The sequence below is a fragment of the Aythya fuligula genome, chromosome 4, assembly GCF_009819795.1.
Source record: "Aythya fuligula isolate bAytFul2 chromosome 4, bAytFul2.pri, whole genome shotgun sequence".
NCBI classification, from domain to species: Eukaryota; Metazoa; Chordata; class Aves; order Anseriformes; family Anatidae; genus Aythya; species Aythya fuligula.
The window spans coordinates 29749851-29772082 of NC_045562.1; the positions used below are offsets into that span (position 1 = coordinate 29749851).

The window sequence follows — 22232 nt, forward strand, 5'->3', positions numbered from 1 at the left end:
GAGCGGGCGGGCGTGAGGCAGCGCGGGCAGCCCGACATGTCGCACCCGTCCCCCAGCGCCCGGCCCGGCAACCCCCGCAACCCCCGCGCCTTCTTCGATGTGGACATCGGGGGCGAGCGAGGTGGGGGCCGGGGCTTCGGCCCGCGGGGCGGCGCGGGCCGGGGCGCTGCGGAGGGGAAGGGAGCGAGGCGGGGGAGGGTGGGGGGGGCACGGCGGCAACATGGCCCCCGCGGGCCCTGCGCGCCGCTTCTCGCCCTGCGCTCCCCGGGCGCGGAGCTGCGGCGCTGTCGGGGGCACCCGGAGGGGGGACGCGGCCCCGCGGGGCCCCGCGGCCGGGCAGGGCCGCCCCACGCGGCGCAGCGGGCGGCTGCGGCCCGGCACGGCCCCGGGGCCGCCATTTGCTCCCCGCCGGGCTGGCGGCCGCCGCGGGTGGCGGTGTCGGTGGGGGTGTTGGAAGGGGTGGGCGCGGGGACGGGGTTGGGATAAAAAATGACGGGGAAGGGTGGCGGAGCTGTGCCTGGAGGCGTGGGTTTGCGGAGCACGCGTTGGCGCGGTGCTGCCTCCAGAGCGCCGTGCGCCCACCCTGAAGGGTGAGGAGGGTGAGGTGGTCTGCTTTGTGCTGGCTGCCAGCCATCTGATTGCGTTCCCGTGTTAATTAGGGTTAATATTTTCACATTCGGCGTCCGGGAGAGTGAGGCGGTTAGGCCGAGGAGAAGAGGGGAGCATTCCCTGATGGCGGCAGCCCCCGTGAGGGACCGGCTTGAGACGAGATGACAGTGACACAAAATCCACCGATCCGCTCTTGGGGGGTCTGAGATCTGCCCAGGTTTCGCGTCCTTGAGCTAAAACCCATACATTTTTAGGTGTTAAGGGTTGCTTAGTAGCACCTGTAACTCTACGTGGCCATTATTCGCCTGCAAGTTCAGCATTACTGCGTTTCAGTGAAACGGGTGCTTAAGAGAATGAGGAGTAAGGTTGGTTTATGTGCTTGACATAAGCTTTTTGATCAAAAAAGTCTGAAACGTTTATGTCCTTTGCCCTGTAATACTCAATAAATCACCGTGCCAAGGCCAGAACTTAACGTTTTCTCATTTTCTGTCATTTCAGTTGGACGCATCGTCTTTGAGTTATTTGCTGACATTGTACCGAAAACCGCTGAAAACTTTCGTGCGTTATGCACAGGAGAGAAAGGAACAGGGTCCACAACTGGAAAACCTCTCCATTATAAAGGATGCCCTTTCCATAGAAGTAAGTTCTGTGAAATCCTCCATTATCAATATTTGAAATAATGGTAAATGTTATTGTGGAGCATTTGTTGAAGAGATAACGACTGAAACTATGTTTTTGACTTTTTGATCCTCCTAATCTCTAAATACTGTCTGCCATGCATAGTCAATAAATTTGCATTATAAATTCAGCAGTAAATTAGCAAAACTAATTTAATGTGAGTTGTAAATGGGTTGAAGTGGTTTTCAGGTAAAGGATCAAATTTCAAATAACATTCACTGAGTAGAAAAGGAATGTGTGGGTGAGGATAACTAAAAGGTGGTTTGAGTTTTATTTAGGTGCAGTGCTGATGGCTGGGATTGCTCGTCGTCTCTGAATTGTTTGGTCTGCAGTGCCTTTCCTGCCTTGCTGCTATATTTTGTAATTATTTTCTTTTACAGTTATTAAGCAGTTCATGGTCCAGGGCGGAGATTTCTCAAATCAAAATGGCACTGGTGGAGAAAGTATTTATGGTGAAAAATTCGAAGATGAAAACTTTCATTATAAGGTAATCTATTAAAAATAGTAATTGCATCCAGTTTTTGAATTTTCAGTAATTTTTAGTTTTCTTCAAGTTCAGCACTAGTGCTCTTTAGGCCACTGTTAATGTATTTTTAAGCAGTGGAATGAATGTAGCCAAAAAGTCCCCTACTAGTTTGTCCTTAAAGTCTTTATTGAGCACAGAAGAAAGGGTCCACCTTATTAAGAAAAGGCAACCATAGCCTACAATTTCTTTTTAATTGCACCATCAGAAATTAATTTGAAACAGTATTTGTTTCATTGAAAGAGGTAGGGATATTATTCTAAAAGAGTGACAAATAGGGTTTTGAGTATGCATGGGTCTGGATTTGAGGATGTAGTTTTAAGAGATGCTGGCTTTGATGGCAGAGCTAACTTCAGAAACTCTTACCCCCCATTATTTATTGCCACTTCTGTATCAGAGCTCACTAATTATAGCACCAATGCAACTGTTCATGGATCCATTCTATACATTAAAAAAGGTATCTTTAAATGAGCTATTTCATGTATTTTATAGTGTAGCAAGTTTGTTCACCCTGCTGCAGGATGGCAGGAAGGAATTTCCTACTGTGAGAGTAGGAAATTTCAAAGCTATCTTTGTCCTCAAAATCTGTGTCTAGTGATACCAGGGAGACTGTAGCTGCATGTGCCTTACACATTCAAACAGGTACAATTAACAGGTACAACTCTTGGAACACTGCTTGTGTCAGGATCTGTCCTGTACCTTTCCTTGTTTCTTGGGGAATTGGCATTAACTTCAGAATGCCCATCACCATTCTTCAGGCTTCTCTTTATACCAAAATCCAATTTGGTTCATGACTGCAGGGATCTGTCTTTAGACGCAAGACTGACTTCTTTTTCTTCGTTTCCTTCTGAAGAAGATATGTTTGTCTTCTATATTTTTAAATCATTTTTAGAAGTTTTAGTTCTACCTTTATGTAAAATGGGTATTCCAGACAGAAAGGGAAGAAAACTGCCTTTTACAATACTGTACAGCAGGTCCACGTTTGTTCTTTTGGTGTTTATATGGTTACCTGTAAATTGGAATAAATGGTAAGACTTTGCCAGTGGTCAGCTTATAATGTCAGGTCACTCCCAGTCCACTTTTTTGGTGTCACTTCAACTAATGGCTGTACAATTGTGAAACATCCAATTTACTCAGTCCCCAAGCAGTGCTGGTACCATGCCAATTTTGCAAGCCTTAGATTTCTCAGTCTGATTTTTCCAGACTTCTTTACTTGTTTTGTAAGCTTACCAAATGACAAGCAGAAACATCATGGGAGAAATACTTTATCTGCAACATTTTTCAAAACAATTTCATGGCAAGAAAATGCACCTGAGTTATCGAGAGTTCTGTTGATAAATATGACTCACTTCATGGGACTGCTGCCGAGATTTGGTCCCAAGCAAAATGGAGTCACATGTAAATGTTTTGAAAATCAGAGCCACCAGATTTCTGGCTCTTAACTTTGTGACTTTTCCTCTGAATGTTTACAGACAACATGTGTAAGGCAACACCAGAGCTTACTGTTCCTTGGCTCTTTGTTTTCAGACCAGTGCTGTCTAGCATTAGTTGTAATTAAAAAAAAAAAAAAAGAAAAAGTGAAAACTTACCTATTTCTCAGGTGATCTGTCCCAGCTCAGTAGCTGACCACTGCAGAGTGGATTGATTGTAGAAGAAGTGGACACAAAATGTTCAGAATGCTAACTCACACATCTGGCTCTGCACGCTAGGACACTGGGTTCTTTATACGATGTTATAACAGATCTTGTTCATGTTGGTTGTGATTTGATGTGCAGCACGACAAACCAGGGCTGCTGAGCATGGCAAACGCGGGACCTGGCACTAACGGCTCCCAGTTCTTCATTACCACGGTGCCTACTTCTCACCTGGATGGGAAACACGTGGTGTTCGGCCAAGTGATCAAAGGAATGGGTGTTGTTAAAATATTAGAAAACGTCGAAGTAAATGGAGAAAATCCTGTTAAGGTAAGCAAAACCCAGGGCACCTACGGGTGGTGGTTTTTCTTGTAGTATATGAAGCTTTATGAAGTCACCAAATTGATTTGACCTTTATTTTTTTGAGGAGGATTAAATATTTTTTTTTCCAAAGCAATAAAAGACCCTGTTTTTAACAGGTTGCTTTGGGGAAAATATTGAAACATTACCTCTCATTCTCCTATTGTAGCCTTGTCGCTGGAACCTAGTTTAAATATTAGAGGACATCTGATTTCTTGAATCTGAAACATAACATGTCTTGTGAAAGTACCGGGAAGGGAGAACGGTTATTTTGTGGTTGAAACCTCTTCAAACAGTTACACATTTTGAGGTGTTCTAGAAACTTAAGTGAGGTGGAACTAGAAGGTGGAATTCAAAACCTTACCTACCAGATAAGTAATTATTATGAATGTTAGGTCAGAAATAGTTTTATTTCTAGAAAAGCTGTCGTTGTAGGCCATGCCAGTTTTTGCTTGCGTCAGAAACAAAGACCTCTGTAACATTAAAAGACTTGGCAGTTTGAGAAAGATCCTTTGTCTCTAAAGTAGTGAAATTTCTATGGCTTGTGTTTTGCTGAAGCTCAGCGTGCTGTCAGCTCCTCTTCCAGCCCCCCTGTAGAGCGTGGGTATGGTGTTGGTGGAAGGCTGCTTCCCAAAGGCAGTGCTTACAGTGATAAAAGCCTTTTGGTGAGGATAGGCTAATTACGTGATAGGCTTCTGAAATCCACGCACCCAAACAACAGATGAAAAAGATTTCTACTGAGTTTAAAGAGTACATAGAAGTTATGGCTTTTTTTTTTTTTTTTCAAAAGTTCTCAATAAGCAAACCTGCTTATTTTTCAGTTGTGCGTCATTGCTGAATGCGGAGAGCTAAAGGAAGGAGATGACTGGGGAATTGTTCCCCAGGATGGTTCTGGAGATGCTCACCCAGATTTTCCTGAAGACTCGGATATAGACTTAAAAGATGTAAGTAGTTTTCTTTTAAGGTACTTATTTTATAGAATGCAATATAGTAAGCAATCTGAGTTACATGGCGTCTGCGATGTTCACTGAGCCTTTTTTTTCACTCAATGAAGATTAAGTGGTTATGTTTAATTGTACGAAAGTGAATGCTGGGGGAGGAGATTGTAATCTTTTTATTTTCAATTACAACTGATTTTTTCCTAATAACTAAAACCACAAAAGTTTTTTTTCCCGTCCATTTCTTTTTACTCATTTTTTGCTTGTGCTGTAGTGACAAAGTGTTATTATGAGAACTCCATCCCAGAGATGACTAACTTAGTACATGCACACTTTTTCTGTACAAACTTTAACATAATTCATCCTTTAAAAATTGCCTCACTTACTAAAAATAATAAAGGATAAAACTTTAAAAATATTTTTAGTATATCTGTGCTAGATGCTCTCAGTTCCCAGTAGCTGTTTGCTGTTCATTTTGTTCAAACTGAAGGAAGACTGGTTGCCGAGAGTTAGGGAGCAGGCTGGTGAAAGCAGCTCTTATGCAGCTTCTTACTTTATCCTGATAGTGAAATCGATAAGCTTTGGAAATCAAACACTGTGAGAGGGAAATAAAAAGGGGGCCACGATGTATGTGTAGATTCCAAATTAGAAACGGAGATAATTGTAAGAAACAAAAACTTTACAGCTAGAAACCAGAAACTCCTTGTATCTGGCTATTGATATGGTGAAAGAGGTTTTGGATGGCATTTTCTGTGGTCTAGATCTGAGCTTGGCAGATGCCTGCCTCCCTTAACTTTAAACATGTTTATACAAACTAACCGCAGAAACCATGGTGACATTCATCTTCTGCTGTGATGATCAGTTTTTTCAAGGATATTAATTCTAGCTGGGTAGAAGTGTAAACTGATAGTCTTATAAATGGCAATATATACATTTGACAGATCTGAAGGCAACTGTGGTACAGACAGCAGTAACCATAAACTGGTTCTTGCCACTGGAAAAGTAACTTAACACTTGAAGTATATGCTGTTCTGGAAATAGAAGTGATGGATTTGATACATGCTGGCAGTTTTCTTTTTCTTCTGTAGATGTTTGAAGTGCTTTGAGAGAATGATGTGTATTGCTATGACTTTAGTTGAGACCATGCAGATTTCAGGTGACTCTAGTACCATTTTGAGAAGCAGGAGATGAAATATTCCTGTGAATAAGGCAGTCTTGGTTGAATACTTTAATTGTTAGCATGCCTTCCTTTCTGTGTATAATGGTCAACGCTGTTATTTATAGCTTTCTGTGTGGGTAGCAGCATTTAGGGGAAAGAGTTGTACTGCTGTGTTGTCTCTGGTGTTTTCTTACTCTTTATGCTGTAGAAAACCCATCGGTAATTTCATCTTTCAGACTATTGCATTACTTAAAGTATAGAATATTACAGAAGTGGTTTGAAGTTAGTATTTATCTAAAATTGGAATACTTCTGAGATCTTTGAAAGAAGATGGACGTGGGATCCTACTGTTAAATATAAAGTAAACCAAGACTTTTCTCACAAGTAAATTTATACCTTATATTTTCCATCTATTTATTAGGTTGACAAGATTGTGGCCATAGCAGAAGACATAAAGAATATAGGAAATACTTTCTTCAAATCGCAAAATTGGGCAATGGCAGCTAAAAAGTATAGTAAAAGTTTACGGTAAGGCTATCATCATTAAATGAGATAGTTCCTGTAATCCAAAGTAATTCTGATATCAAGCAATCATATGTGCATTTTAAAAATGCCTGTTGCTGTGTTTTTTTCTTTTTTTTTTTTTTCTTTTTCTTTTAAAAAATAGGTTTCAGAGTCTAGAAAACATCTGGTTGTTTTTTAGCTACCAATACAAGTAGGTCTTCTACTTACTGCTAGGTTAAGAACTATAGGCAAGAAGCATTGTTTTGAATTGAATAAATGCTCCTCTATTAATGCTGCTGCTGTGCTGGTGCATAACTGGGAAGAAAAGCACAACAGCATACAGGGTATTTGGAGAGAAAGAGAGGGAGATACTTGTCAGATTTTGAACAAGCAGTAGGTTTAGGAGATGGGTAAGCTCATGAGAGAGCACCCCCAAATGTGACGCTTATTAATTCATTATTATTTTTTGTTTTGAGGCATTGTGCCATTGTCCTGTCTCCATGTATAATTCAGACTTGCCTTTAAAATCATGATCTTTGTCTCCGTACTGCTCCTTTCTTCTTTCACGATTTTTGCTTTATATGTATGTGGTTCTCCTGTTAACTTTTTAAAAAAGTTATACTGACCATTATATAAAAAAAAATATTAATAAAAATTCATCCATGCAAATAATTAACCCAAGATGCAACCTCTCCCTCTGCCCTCAAAAATCCTTTCATAGTATAATTTTGCCATCCCTCACAATTAGTTGTCTTGCTTACTTTTACTCTTAAGCTGATGAGCCAATGAAGGCTCTTCCTGTTTGTGTAGACAGCTTCTTGTTGATACTCAATTTTTGTCCTAGTGGATGGGAGAGTAGCTCTTCTGAAGTAGACAAATTGGATTGTTCCAGCTCTTCCTTATGGGTCGTGTTTTCATACTTGAATGGACACACCCTACTGTTCTCCCTGAAGTCTAATACTTTAGGTGGGATGGAGTATTTTGGTTGGCACTTCTCTGGAACTGACAGGAGGAGCTCTTATTGGGGGCATCTCCTATGTCTTCTGTACAGCTCGCCTAGCAAACAAACCAGCTGGTGGTTTTACTTTTTTTTTTTTTTTTTTTTTTTTTATCAGTGTTGCATTGTGCATTCTTTAATGCTTATATTCTATTATAACCTTCAGTTCTTCTTAATGTACTGCTGCTTAACCAGTTATTTTTTATGTCAGAATTTAGACTTTCTTGTCCAAAATGTATAGTTTTCCCTTGTCTCCACTTATATTCATCTTACAGAATTCTTTGGCTGGGAAGCTCTGATTTTGTTTCCAGAATGGTTAAAGGTGCATTCTGTTTGTTTTGAACATAACTCACTATGTATTATTTTCCTTAGCTTCTTACTTTACCCTTTTTTCTCTCTTCTGGCTCTCCTTTCTTACATGATGCTCAGCAAGTGGACAAATCACTGGGATTATGTCTAACTTACATTTTAAGTATTGCTTATTTCTGTACTCCGAGATTGTATACAAACCATCCAACACTCAAAAGATAGGGATGCAAAATTAAAACTCCATAAGCACCAATCTGCAAAAACTGCATTAATCAGGGCATGCTTAAAATTTGAGTGTACACGAACATGATTTTGGTAAATTAGCTCTTTTTTAAAAAATTAAAACAAGTTCTATAAGCACGCCCTTAAAAGAGTTAGAACTTTCATATCCACAACAGGCTTGTGCCACTTGAGATGAAAAGCTGTCAGCATTAACACAGTGTGAATTAAGAAGAATGAGATACAATCTGTTTACCTGTGAGGCAGCGATGCAGTAAATGATACAGCTTGGTCCTGAACCAGGGTCAGTTTTGAAATTCAACAAAAAGCACCTCTGAGTCGTCACTGGAAAGCAGGTGGAGTTAACACCAATAACATTCCTGCCTTTACAAAGTAAAGTTAGCTTTAGTTTTTCACCATAAATGCCTAAATTAACTAAAATCTTACTGAAGAAGAGATGAAACTGCCCTTGAATGTGGAAGGTGCTGTAGCAGCATTGCTTTTTGCCATAGATGAGCGCTACGTTTGTTGGGAATAAGCACTGAAATAAATTCTAATGGGTTTCATGCCGTCTAGGATAGTGCATTTGTCTAAGAATAAAAGATGCCATCAGTACAGTAGAGGGACAGGAGTATTTTCCTCCTTTGGTCTAATACTTACTGAGCTACAGCAAAACATTCATTGATTCATCTTTTTAAATACACAAATACAAATAAATACTTGTAAGACTGGAATTGAAACTGTGTTACAAATGCCAGCTTGCACTTACCTGTGGAAAGATAGCTCAGGGCAGAAGAAAACAGAACTTGGAACACTAACACACGTTCTTTGTAAAACTGTTTTTCTCCAGGTATGTAGAAGCTTCTGAAACGGTGGCAGAAGAGGCTGACAAGCCAAAGCTGAAGACCATTGGGCTGACCTGTGTTCTAAACATTGGCGCTTGCAAGCTAAAACTGTCAGACTGGCAGGGAGCCATTGACAGTTGTTCGGAGGTAAATTTAGTGTTAAGTAACCTGATTAGCAATTGGCCAGTGCCGAGAATGGAGACTGAAACTGCAAAACTTTTTTTAAGTTCTTCTGACAAGTTCAATGTTTGAAAGTATAAAGTAGAATGCTGGTTGTATAGTTATCACAAACCTTCTGGTATGTGGCTTTTTGAAATGATTTTAAAATTGAAAAGGATTTTGAAAGCAAGACTTCTGTTGCTTATTGCCAGAAAAAAATACATACTGGGATTGCTAGTTTTGTTTCCTAAGAACAGAGGTAATGTTTAACTTACAAGGAGAGTCTTCAGTGAAAGAAGAATATATATATTTTTTTTTTTCTGGAAGACTAGTACAAGCAAAACATTTTACTTGTTTTCAGATCTTAAGGGCCTGAATTCTATTTACTGAAATGAATTTTCCAGTCACAGCCCTTTCAAGTAGGGTAGTGGTAAAAGGGGAAAAAAAAAAAAAAAGGAAGGAAACAAATGCAGCTGATCTGCACGTGATGGGGCTTGTGAAGAGCAGGCTTGCTTTCTAGGCTTCTGGTGGCATTCTGCACAGAACATTCATAAACCCATGTCCTCAGATAGACAAATGGAGGAGTAAAAAACTGTAACACGGTATCTGTCCTCAAGAAAATGATCCACTGAAACAGCATTTCAGTGTCACAGAAATTGATAATCCTAATACTTGCAAAGGTGGAAGAACTTTTTTTTTTTTAATTATAGAATTGTTCGATCAAGGCAAGTCCCTAGCTGTAGTAGCCACCTGTAATGCATTTAGCTTATCATAAGCTAAATTATCATAAATGCATTATCATAGTATCATAACAAGTGTTAAACTGTGTATCAGTGTTTTAATTAGACCACCAGTTTCTGAGATTATCTAGTAGAGTTCAAGTATTGTTGATGAGAAACTATACGGTTTCAGTGATGATTTCCTAAGGCCAGAAGTTTTTTTTTTTTATATTAACAATCTGTAATACATGCATTGTTTGGTGTAAATACGAAGTTACAGAGAGCTGAACCTGTTCAAACAAACCTTGTGTTAAAATAGCTGTAAGCACACTTGGTCCAGCTGAAAACGAAGAATGCTGTGTGCACCTGGTACAGACAGCTACGTTTTTAACTCTAGGCAGAGAAGAGGTTCAAGGCCTTACAGCAGATACATCAAGACAAGCTCTCAGAGGAATACTTTATACAAACAGCCAATACTGAGGTGTTTTTAAAAATCTAGACGCAGCTTCTAGCATGTAGAATTCTTAATGAGTTAATGAATGAAACTAACAAAGCCCCACATTCACACAGATTTCCTCTAATAATTGAACAACTTTTTATTTCTTAAAATTGAAAAAAAAAAAAAAAAGTATAATATAGTTCTGTCTTTGCAGTAAGAAAAAAACAACGCGATTTTCACAGGCAAGAAAAAGCTCCTGAAGAGAATGGAGCTATCCAAATTAATGGAGGTAGTTTGAAAAAAATAATTAGTGAGTGACTCGACTAGTAAAACAATCTCTTTACCCAGTCACTGTATTTCCTGTTTTGGTATTGTCATATCAGAGCTGGAACATACACATCAGTGAAACCATTTGTGTCAGAAAAAGTGTGATACCTGAAACTTGACAAGGTTCCTGAATCACAAGATGGAGCGCTTGCATCTTTCTATCCTACAGTAAAAAAAGCTTTACAGAAAATTCCGTTTTCTTTATGATGTCACTGTAGAGGGTTTTTTCAGTGCGAAGGGAGGAGCTGCAATACAGAGCAGAACAGTGAGCATCAAGGTTAGGATAACCTGAGCTGCAGCAGCAGCTTTGCTCTGACAGCTGTATTGATCAATACAGGTTCCGTTTCATTGTAATGTATGCTGGCCCTTGACAAAAGCCCTCTTGTGGTGCAGCAGTACTGAAAGTGATCAGATAGCCATTCAGGGTGCTCCATTACAACATCCCTTTTTGCAGTTAATGTTTTGACAGCTCACCCTCAAATCAAATAAGGAGATTGCCTGCTGGTGGGAACTGCCATTTGCAGAGATGGGAGGCTGTGAAGTATACTAAATGTTAATGTGACAATTTTATTAAATTTACAGGCTCTTAAAATAGATCCAGCAAATACTAAAGCTCTCTACAGACGGGCTCAAGGATGGCAGGGAATAAAAGATCTCGATGAGGCACTGGTAATTATTACAATATTTACATTTTTTTTGGTATATTTAAATATTTCACCAGAATATTCATTTATATTTGTTTTTATTTAAGGCTGATCTTAAGAAGGCTCACGAAATAGCCCCTGAGGACAAAGGTAAAATAAAGACGCTTCTCTACAGATCCTATACTTTAAGAATGTAACCAGGGTAATACTTACATAAGAAATCATAACCAGTGTGGTGCCTAAAATAGTGGCTTCTAATAACTGTTGAAACTTAGAAGCTGATTTATTGAGCACAGAGCCCAGTGACACAGAACACCTGCTTTTATACAGCATTGATGTGTCCAGTACCCTGGGCAACTGCTTATGTAGGTATAGTTTTACAGCAATGCACAAAGTGGTCATACTAATTTTCTGGTCTTACCGTTACCTAATAGTGGACACCAATACTGTGCTTCCTCCATCCTGCCCTGCATGGTCACCTTCCAGGTGAAACAGAGGGAAAGCCTTTTTGCTGCTGGTATCTGACCTAGCAGATCAAATGCAGTTTAGTGTACAAACATAGAGTACAAAATAATATAGGTAATTTGGTGTACAAAATAATATAGGTAATTTGCAGCAGTGAGACCTGCTCTTGACATATTAGGAAACCTAGTGTAACCTAAAGACACTGTATCATGGATTTTGTTTTTAAACAGCTATCCAGACGGAAACACTCAAAATCAAGCAGAAGATAAAAGCCCAAAAGGAGAAAGAGAAGGCAGCTTATGCTAAAATGTTCGCTTGATATTTTTATTGTTAAGCTTTTAATTCTATGCACTAACTCATGCAAAAGACAAAATGGAGCTGGAGGCAACTGTTCCCTCTCTCATTTGCCCTGTACTGCACTTCTTGGTGTTTACAACTTAAAGGTCTAATAATAAAAACATTGTTCAAAGGTGAAGTGTTTTTTTTTCTTTTAAATGTCTAAGAACTTGTTTTGTGATTCAGGTATGTTGCTCGCAGTATGGGTTATGTTTTTGCAGCTTAATACTTAGGGCCTCCTGAAAAGTCTAGTTTTAACACCAAAGCCATTTAAGCAGTTTGTTAGATTTTTTTTATTATTATTTTTAATTAGTGCAGGCCTGATTTCATGTAAGGAATAAGAAGTACTGACAGACATATACCCTGAGGGTGCAAATATTAAACCATTTTTTTAAACCACTTTACAGTTGTATTACAGATGGGCTCCCTGTCATCATCAGGAAAAAAAATAATCTATGTTTTATGTAAAAAGTGTAACACTTAAGAACAGTGACAGTTTCCTAGACAGATGTACTTTCCCTACTGTGAGGTAGGACTCTACATGTAGTAAAGCACTTCGGATAGACAAACACTTTTTTTTTTTTTTTTTTAAGGATAGGTACTAAACTTTTCCATTACACCCCTGATTCTGGATATGGCTCCTGTCATCACTGAACTTCAGCAATAAATCCAAGGTCCAAAGTTCATTTGTCAGTCCTAAGAAGAACTTTCTTCTGCCTGCCACCCAACTCCTGAAAAGAAGTTCTATTTAAATAAGGCTAGGGTTTAACCAGAATGCACCCACCTTCCATTTAATGCAGTGGTCATACCTAAACTTCAGAATGGCACGTTAGTCTCAAAACTCTAACATTCAAGTCAGTGCTGTACTTTACACTGCAGCATAAAATACTCCAACTTTTCTGTTGGTGATTAGAAGTCACTGAATAGTTCTCAGCCAGCTCACATCCCGTTATAAGCTGGTCCTCCTCCTCCTTCAGGCACTACCCAGTTAATGTTCTGACTTGGGTCTTTAATATCACACGTTTTGCAGTGGACACAGTTCTGAGCATTTATCTGCAGTCTTGATCCTTCTCCTGTTTCCAGAGGAACATACTCGTAAACACCTGGGAAAAGCACAAGAGTGTGTGAGTTCTCTGACCAGCTTCTCTTACACGCACAGTCAACAAGCATAACAAGGGAAGTACAGAATCAGTGTCATTCAACCGCCTTCTTCCCTGTTTACCCATTATTTTGTTACAAATGTATTTTTTTTTTACAACATAATACATTTGAAGACAACTAGGATGGAATAGTTGAAGTAGCAGGCCAGGTGGACTCTTCTTGAAATACTTAAGTTTTTCACCTTACAAAATCTCTCTCACACACTCCATTTCTATTACCTACCTGCTGGGCAAAATCTTTGTTCCGGTCCATCAAATATAGCCAAATTCTTGTTCACAGGGACGCTGTCATCTTTCAAAGTCAAATGAGCAGGCTGGTCATGTTCGTGATTTGTACCACTTAAAGCCACAGATGATAGGAGATCAAAACTGATTTTTCCATCAGGCTTTGGGTATTCGATAGGAGTACAATCTTTGGCTGGCTTGAGCTGAGCAAAATCTGGTCCTAAATACATTTTTAATAAATAAGATTCATTGTAGATTACAATTTAATCAAGCTATTTTGATTTTCCTCCTCATCAGAACGAAGTATTTCATAGAAGGTAGCCTTTTTCATGAGACAAATCTTTTCATGGGACAAGATCTATGCTAAGTAGAGTACTGTTTTAATGACCTCATCTACAAGTCTACTTCACCTCTTTATCATCAATTTCTATGGTTTAAGTCCCCGCCACTTGACCAGATATGGTGTAGCTTCAACTAAGAGACTGTGAAAAGAGACTGAGGACATATACATTTAATATTTTCTTTGAGGAAATAATGAAGTTACCTGGATGTTTTAATGTCCATGGTTCCTTTCCTCTCAGTATCCAGTAAAATATCCCCGTGTAAATCATTCCTCCATACACACCCAGTATGCTGTGGCAGGACGGGCGGATGTTTCTAACTGCGTACAGCTCTTTCCAGACCCAGGACTTTTTCAGGTTCTCTTCATATTCTTGCACATCAAGTCCTACAGAAGGACATTACTTTTTAAGTACCTACAGTACATAAAGACTATCCTTGAAATAAATAAATAAACAACCAAAACAACCTGCTGAATAAAGACAAGGGTTAGCAGTGAAGGGAGCAAACTAAGAATTTCAGAATAGTACGCTAGAGTATACTAAACCACATACTTCAGCCTCTTGAAGAAACCAGGTTCAGCAGTCGCCAGCAGGTTACCCACTGCTCCTTTGTAACCTCTTTAAACAAGCCACAAGAAGTAATGCATTGCCTCAAACTTCGGCAAAAAATAAAGGTAGCAGACCAGGTGGCTATACTGGCATCCCTACCAGAAAGCAGCTCCTCTGACGGAATCAAGATCTGACCAGGATTGCTTACCTCTGGTCTAAGACCCAGGATTTCAATTTTAAATTTGTCGAGTTAAAAGCTTTTCCTTTACAAGTTCGGCAACCACAAGCATTTTGATTTCAGTAACTATAGTTATGGCCCAATGCAGGACACCAGTGCTAGATGTTTCCTCCCTTTATAACCAGCAAGTTATCAAGCTGTGTTTGACTTAACTTTGGGTTTTCTTTACAAATGCTGCAGACATTGCACACTTGACACATCTCCTGCAATATAATATAGTTAAAGCCAAGCAATTAGAAAAAAAAGTTTCTTCAAATGAAAGTTTCTTCTCCTTTACCAATCTCTGTTACTACCATACAGGTTTAGATATTTTAAATAAACATGTTAAGGGCTTGTCTATACATAAAAACCTATTCAGTCTGTGTTCTCTGCCTCATGGAAGGGTCTGAAAAAACTCCCTAGCTGTGCACAGAGCAGTAGCTGGGCTGTAATCTGTCTTGACAGAGCTCTTAACAGCTTATAAAGCCTGCTGATAATCAAAGAAGAGCAGCAGACTAACCTAATAGAGTGTTTATTATCTTGGACAGGTTCTAGGGCTCTAATCACTCTGCTATGTTACAATAAACTAGGAGCTTTAGTTCAGCACACCTCTGTGCCACCTTCAGTTGCATGTTTCTCTTGCAGAAGAGCTCACTAGAGGGGACTCCATCACTACGGAGAAGAGATTTTTAAAATAATTACATGGCACCTGGCTGTAGTGGTTCTCCAGAGTGGCTAAAATTCTAGTGGGATTATCTCCCTGAACAGCCTTTGTTAACAGATTTAAGGGAACAAGCAGGGCTTAAATATAACACTACAATGCAGTCAGGATCAGACGACTACCCCAATACATTTGAATTACATATAATAGGAAATACACAATCTCACACTGAGAAGACTATGAAGATAGAAAAAAGGACCCTACTAACAACAATATAGTGAAAAGTAAGCAGAAGTATGAGAATTTTCAAATTTACGTGTCATCAGCTCCTTTTAATTTTCTGCCTTCTGACTGCAGTCTTTCAGTAAGACTTTTTGAATGATAAAGCTAAAATTTTTAACAGTAGGAACTGAATATATATTATTCTTGTTTACTTATACAGGAAGCGCAAGCTTAGTTTTCTCATTAGAGGCTTATTTTTGTCCTAGCGGTAGGATCAATACTTCAGAATAGCTAAGCAAACCTTCATTTCTCAAATCATTTTACAGTATAAATAGTAAACAAACAGTATGCATCTTTTTAAACCACCACACTCATTTCATGATTTGCATTTCCATCAGAAAATTAATTACAGCTGAACTGTTGGTGGCTCCAACTGAACACAAGGTAAGTCCAGGTGAGAGCACAGCGATCTTACCTATTGTCTTTGACTGCAGATTCTCATTCGTTAATTGGCTAAAGATGGCTTCTGAAGCCAGCATGCCACTTTTCATTGCAGTGTGTGTCCCTTTGATCTTAGGAACATTCATGAGTCCAGGACTGCAGCCAATTAATAATCCACCTGGGAAGGTAAGCTTGGGTATCGACTGAAGAGGGAAAAGAAAATCCATTTTGTTAAGTGAATATAACATGCTGGAAATCAAACTGGCATGAGACTAGAGTGTCCTTCACACTGGCATGTACATGATCTAAATATACATTGACTTAAGTTATTCTACTTAATCAAATTATTTTGGCATAGTAAACAAATAAGAATGCAGACTTAAGAATGCATTAGGTTTGAGAAAAGACAGCATTTTCCCTATATCCTCTCTCCACTTCATCTATAAAAAGACTGTGCTAATGTCATCCACTGATACTATTTTCCTCCTTCAATTTCAAGTGAATTTCTTTGAAATATATTTGTGCTTCCATTTTCGACACAGTAAGTTGTATCAGTCCCATCTCAGAGTTTATTAGTTGGTGCTGCTTTTTTTTCCATTTGACAAATCTTTTCTGTCAAGCCACACAGCATCCTCCCTCCTCCCCCCAAATCCCACTTATTTTAGACGTTTTTCAGCATCCAACAAATACATTTTTGGAGCTAAATCATTCTCTTACCCCTGTTCTGCAAGAAGTGTAAGGTCTTTGAATACAGTCAAAAACTGTGCCTAAGTACCCAAGACAGCCAAGTAATTTGCAAACATAATGTATATTTTATTAACACACATTATCCTCCTAGATTAACTAAGGAATAGCTCGCTCACCTGTCATAATATTCTCACCCTCATCCAATGAGATTAGGATTTAAGACAGAGAGCAGCTTCAAAGCACAGACAGCATTCTGAGCAGAAAGCTGTTACCAAATAAATCCAGGGCTGAAATTGCTGGAGGCAAGTTACAAACACAGCCTCCCTCAAAAAGTCTTTTCTTTGTGCTGGTGAGGGCTTGCGAGTCCAACATTCTGCTTTTATTAAAGCTGCCTGAAACAATTTGTTTTGGAATAGCCTACATAATTCAACTCGGAGAAGTAGTTTTATTTCAAGAAAAAATAAAAAAAATGGTTTCCAAGATAATTTGAAAAAAACGTTCCTTTTCTCCTGTTAGTTCAGTTGCTACCTGTTCACTGTACTCAGGCAAGGCTGCCTACTTTTGAATATCCATACAATAGTCACTAAGAAGAGTTGTACCTCACACATCTTCCCTGTGATTTGGGCAATTTGTTGAATCAGACAGTAATTTGGTTCACAGGAAAGGTAATTTAGGCTAAAAACACAACTATGACTTTTAACTTACTTTTCTGTTACTAGAAGTCTTAAGTTCAATTATATGACAGTATTTCAAAGGAATTAGGTAGTAGGAAGGGAGTATTCTCCTTTCACAAGACCTTTGGCTGAACACAGTTGGCTGAAGAGAGTAATTCTGACCTACTAGGACGCAATGATGCGGCACTGACATAATCATTGACAGATTTCTTGACTGGTTCTTGAAGTTATAAAAAAGATGGTGAAGTAACATCCACTATTTTCCTTTAAGTCATCTATTTTGCTTAATGGGCATATAGAGGCCAGCATACTGCCGAAGTGTGAATGAGATTAGTCATGTAATAGAAAAGGTTGCATGCATCCCAGTTCTGTTAGCAGTTCTTGTTATGAGAGGTATGGAACTTCATGGCTGTTTTCACAGCCAGTCTGCAGGCAGTTGAATGAAGACATCAAGCTGGGGTGGCACAAGCACTCCCTGCCCTGAGACACACAGAAATCCTGAGCTCAGCCTCAAGCACTTGGAGAAGCCAACACCCTCTTGCCAGAAAAAACGGCAAGGACAGTTGGTTTGGAGGTCAGAAGGCAAGACGTGTACTCTTCACAAAGTCCTGCCCCTGGCAAACAGGGAACCTGATGTTCTCCTCCCCTTAGCTCTGCTCAGGGGTGAGAATCTGTAAAAGCAAGTCATATGTTTGACACTTGCATGGGTCATCAACATGATTAATTTCCTTTTTTTCTTTGATATTCTTAACAATACATTGCTCAACAACAGCAATTACTTTTATTTTTCCCTCAAAACTCTGAAATCTTTCCAAAGTATTTGATAAAACAGAGGCAAAACAGAGGTTGCATGCGAATTTCTGAATTTGCAAGTCCTTGATTTTGGAATTTTAATAGAAGAAATAACAGCTATGTAGATGTAATCTATTAAACTCTGTCCGTTCCCTCCACATATCCCAAAAGTTACAAAAACAGGGAAATATCTAAGTGCTTACTCTCTTCTCTCTTTCACGCAAAGCTATTTTAAAGAACGTGGTCATAAGGTTGTAGATAATAGAAAAATCTTAGATCAGTGATAATTTTATATATGTATTTCATACAATACTGTCACCAAAATGCAAACTGGAGCTACAGAGCCACTTACATAAGAAAATATTCCTGTACTCCAGTGATGGAAGTGAGTCAGACTGCTACAGTTATCAAACAACATATGCAGAGGAAGAGTTACTTTTTAAAAAAGTCTTCCTAAGTGACTCATCAGCAAAGCTTTTTTTTTTTTTAATAGAAATCATATATTAAAAAAAATCTACTTAAAAATGTAACTTCATGATCAAATAGACAATTCTAACTAGAGGGAGTAAAAAGTTAGACATGCAACATGCTTTTATGTTAGAAACGGTGCAAAGTAAGTGACATGTTTTGAGCCTGGCAAAGCAGTCCGAAGATAAGGAGATGGATGTGCAAGAGCTGTACTTCTACCACCTGTGCAACAGCACAAACAATGTCTGTGACTTAAAAACATGTTCTTTCAGCTGTGTGTTGGGAGCAGCGTGAAGAGGAGCATGCAACTGAAGTCAGAATCCAACTGCTTCATCCAAGCCAGAAATTCAGTAACGACTGTGATACAGAAACCAGCGTGCTGGAAAAAGAAGCCCCTCTTGTAAATATGCCCAAATTAAAGCATCTTGATACTTTCTATATTATCTGTGTTAACAATGGCCCAACAATGGTTTCCAAGATAAGCCAGTAACACAGCTGTTACCATGAACTGAATACAAAGAACATGATGCGACATACTTCCACTTCAGACAGCACAAGGTGATCAACCAGCAGGCTGACTTTATGCATATCATGAGCGTAATCCTGAAGCTGCATCATGAACTCACATTACTCAGTCCCAGGCATTCACACTTGCAGCAAAGCCTAACTCCAGGAAGTTATCACAACAGTTACCTTGCTGCTGAAGTTCTACTTCTATTTCAAAAAGCTGCACAAGGCCACATTTATATTAAAGAAGAGATTCAAAAAGGAAAGACAAAGGTGTCAGAGAGCAGAGGTGAATGGCCCCGCAAGCAGGCTACACAGATCACGAACACTCAGCCTGGTTTTAAGTTCCAAACAGAGAGAAGCATCGAGAAGATGGATGTGGCAGCCCAGGACACACAGCAACCTGTGCTTCAAGATCCCCACACGAGGTTAAAAACTTGAAAGATCTTGAGCTATTAAACATCTGTTTTAGACTATTTCTCCTGCAAGTTATTCCAACCCTTTCAAGTGACCTCAAGTCTTGGTGAATATAAATCTTTTAGACTCCCTGAGGGAACAAAATGAACATAGTGTTCCGTCTCCCAAGAAGCAGGAAATTCAAAGCTGTGCATAAAAAATACTGAAGGTACTTGAGGAGGTGGGGACTTACCTGCCAAAGTACATAACTGCAGCACCATCACTGACTAAAGGGTCAAGCACTCAAAAGCACAAGCATTTAGGAAAATACCTCCCCTTCCACCCCGCCCCCCAAAAGAGCCAAATGAGTGGTGCTACCCACCACCCAGGTTTCCAGGCCAAAGAATTATCTGTACCTTTGCTGCAGAACACGTTTGCCTGCAATATCAACTCCACATGTAATTTCAAAAGTAAAGTGACTGTGTCAGAAGATTGCTGGTATTACAGAACCTAAGCCTAGCAAATCTCAGCAGGTGTCTCCAGTAAGATAACAAAGTCCTTGTGTCTAGCAAAACTTCTGGCCTTATTCATCTTTGTTATAGTTCAGTTGTTTCCCAACAGAATGCAACCTGAATCTGTAATACTACAAACATGGCTATAGAAAACTGGAAGTAAAAAACTTCATGAAAATGTTACCTGGAGACCACCTTCATTCAATGCTCTGGCACCATATGCAATCCTTTTTCCACCTTCCAAAGTGGGCTCTACACTCGGATGGTGCTTCCACCTCTGAAACTCCCTAAACGGATTCAAATAGGGATTTTGATAATCTAAACCAACCTTAAAAAATAAAAAAGCGCAACATTAATGAAAATAAAGTATGAAATTTCAACAAAAGTTAGAAAATAAAACAACCACGTATTACCAGATCAACTCCTCAGTCTATCTCATACTAAATCAACCTTAAAATCTTTCTACTTGAAGAAACTACTGCCAAAACTACACTGTATTATTAACAGTATAGTACAAGCACGTCTGAGAGTTTGCAGCTGTAAGACTGTATCCTACATATACCTGAAGCATGGAAATCCTTAATTGCATTGTAACCACCTTCCATCTGCCTTTGAAATAAAGCAGTGAAATTAAATTAAGCATGATTTAATGGTAGGTAAGTGAGAAAACTTGTTTGAAATTTGTTTCAAAAACTCGTTGCCCTACACAAGCCAGAAGGAGAGGTAAACAATTATTTCTAAATACTTGTTATGTCCTTGCTCTCACATATTTTAACCAGTTCACATTATTTAGCTTAGTCAATTATTTCCAATTAGGTGAGCTTTTGTAAGATGAAAACAGAAAATGGGGAAAAAAATGACTTAGCCAGTTGGCTGAATGCCCAGGTTTTCTATCTTATTCGTTTGAGAACTTGCCCAAAGATAAACCCTACATTTCCCACCTTTAACATATTCTTGGAAGGACAGATGTTACTGAATTTTCTCTTTTGTCCAAAGGAATAATTTCTGGCTCCTGTAAGCTTTATTTCACAAAATTATCAAAATATATCCTGAGTCAGCAACAAACTACCTTGACTTCTCTGGCTGTTCAGTTCTTTTAGAGCACTGCTTGCATCTACTTCCACTACTAAAGTTCATGAAGGATTTTCAAATTATGTACAAGACACATTCTGATGTCTGTTACAAGAATCAGCTCAGACTGACATAGGTGTAAAGTTCAAAAACAAAAGAAGTGCTTGTATGTGCACACAGAAGTGGTTTTTCTCCTATCTGAACAGGAGATAGGAAATGCATGGTGTTCCTACTTTGAGGCTTCTCCCGTAAGATTGGATATGCATGATAGGCTGTCACACAAATAAGGAAACTGAATTAAAGTTGCAAAAGTGACTGATTTTGACGTTTCCTAACTTTTGAGTATTTTGTGAAAATTTTGCAAGCACACTTCTGGTTAATCATCTGCTTTTGGCTTTATCAAAATTTGTTTGGTTTGCAAAAGAACGTATTTGTAAGTTTTCCACTTTGTTCTTAATAAAAGATGCTAGATAAAAGACAGATTAGTGACAAATTTACCTTTCCTTATATGGGAATGAATGCACTTAAGACTATGAAAGTACTAAACTTGGTCTGCTATTTTTGTGTTTTTTTATCTTCACATTAAAACAGAGAAGAGAACGCACACAAAAATGAAGACCCAAACAACAAACACACACGAGATAAACCAACTTCACTTACCACAAATCCAAGAGCAACTAAGGGTTCACCCTCATTTAAGTGATAAAGAAAGGATCCTCCATATGTGTGTCTGTCTAAAGGCCAGCCTACAGTATGTTCCACTCTTCCTGGTTTCCATTTCTTTTCATCAATAATCCATAACTGAAACGAAGATTGCCAGGAATTATTCTATATTGCAAGGCAATGGCATTTCAATAATAAAGTAAACTATAGATGATAAATGAATTTACTGCTATCACCAATGCATGAACTCATCCGGCTGAAGACCAGATTATGATATACAAATACTTTTTTGGGTTACCACTCAAGAATTTGCCAAAATTTTTCCTTGACAAGCCAGAAAATGCTTTTTCCTTGACGCATCAGAAAACGTGGCAGACTCCAGCATTACACCCAAATATTTCATTCAGCATGATCCTTTTTATGAGCTATTTTGATAGATATTTTTGCTAACGAATGCAACTACGTTGATGTTTTTTCTTTAAAAAACACGTTTTTTTCATATGAATCATTACAATGTCCTCAACAACATTCTCAAGATCAGGCTTAACTATATGGCTGAGTTGATTTAAGTATCTGCTGTCAAACAAGTTGCCCTCCCTTCTCTCTCCTACAAATTTCCAGTACTCACCTGACCCATGGCAAACTTACAGAAGCATTTTCCTATTTTTACTGGTGGGTTAATTTTCCACTCAATTCACAAAACATCACAGAGTGATGTGCCTGGCCCAGTGTAAGGATGGAGGGGGAGCGGAACTCTCTCTTCTACCCATGGGGCACCATTA

The 22232-nt window shown here is 39.0% G+C and overlaps 2 protein-coding genes across 2 annotated transcripts in view; one reads left to right on the forward strand and one right to left on the reverse strand.

Annotated features, from left to right (window-relative positions):
- PPID (peptidylprolyl isomerase D) lies at nt 1–11910 on the forward strand. Its single transcript, XM_032186136.1, has 10 exons — nt 1–121; nt 1108–1248; nt 1668–1774; nt 3586–3774; nt 4626–4748; nt 6323–6429; nt 8781–8922; nt 11002–11088; nt 11171–11213; nt 11759–11910. The coding sequence occupies exons 1-10, from the start codon at nt 37–39 to the stop codon at nt 11845–11847; spliced, it is 1113 nt and encodes a 370-aa protein (XP_032042027.1). The 5' UTR covers nt 1–36; the 3' UTR covers nt 11848–11910.
- ETFDH (electron transfer flavoprotein dehydrogenase) overlaps nt 10967–22232 on the reverse strand; it is an 18936-nt gene continuing 7670 nt past the window's right edge. The window contains exons 8-13 of the mRNA XM_032186135.1: nt 21448–21588; nt 19901–20044; nt 15715–15883; nt 13794–13976; nt 13248–13469; nt 10967–12967 (exon numbers count right to left, since the gene is read on the reverse strand). Coding sequence (XP_032042026.1) covers nt 12804–12967; nt 13248–13469; nt 13794–13976; nt 15715–15883; nt 19901–20044; nt 21448–21588 — 1023 coding nt within the window. The 3' untranslated portion in view covers nt 10967–12803. The remainder of the gene's footprint in view (nt 12968–13247; nt 13470–13793; nt 13977–15714; nt 15884–19900; nt 20045–21447; nt 21589–22232) is intronic.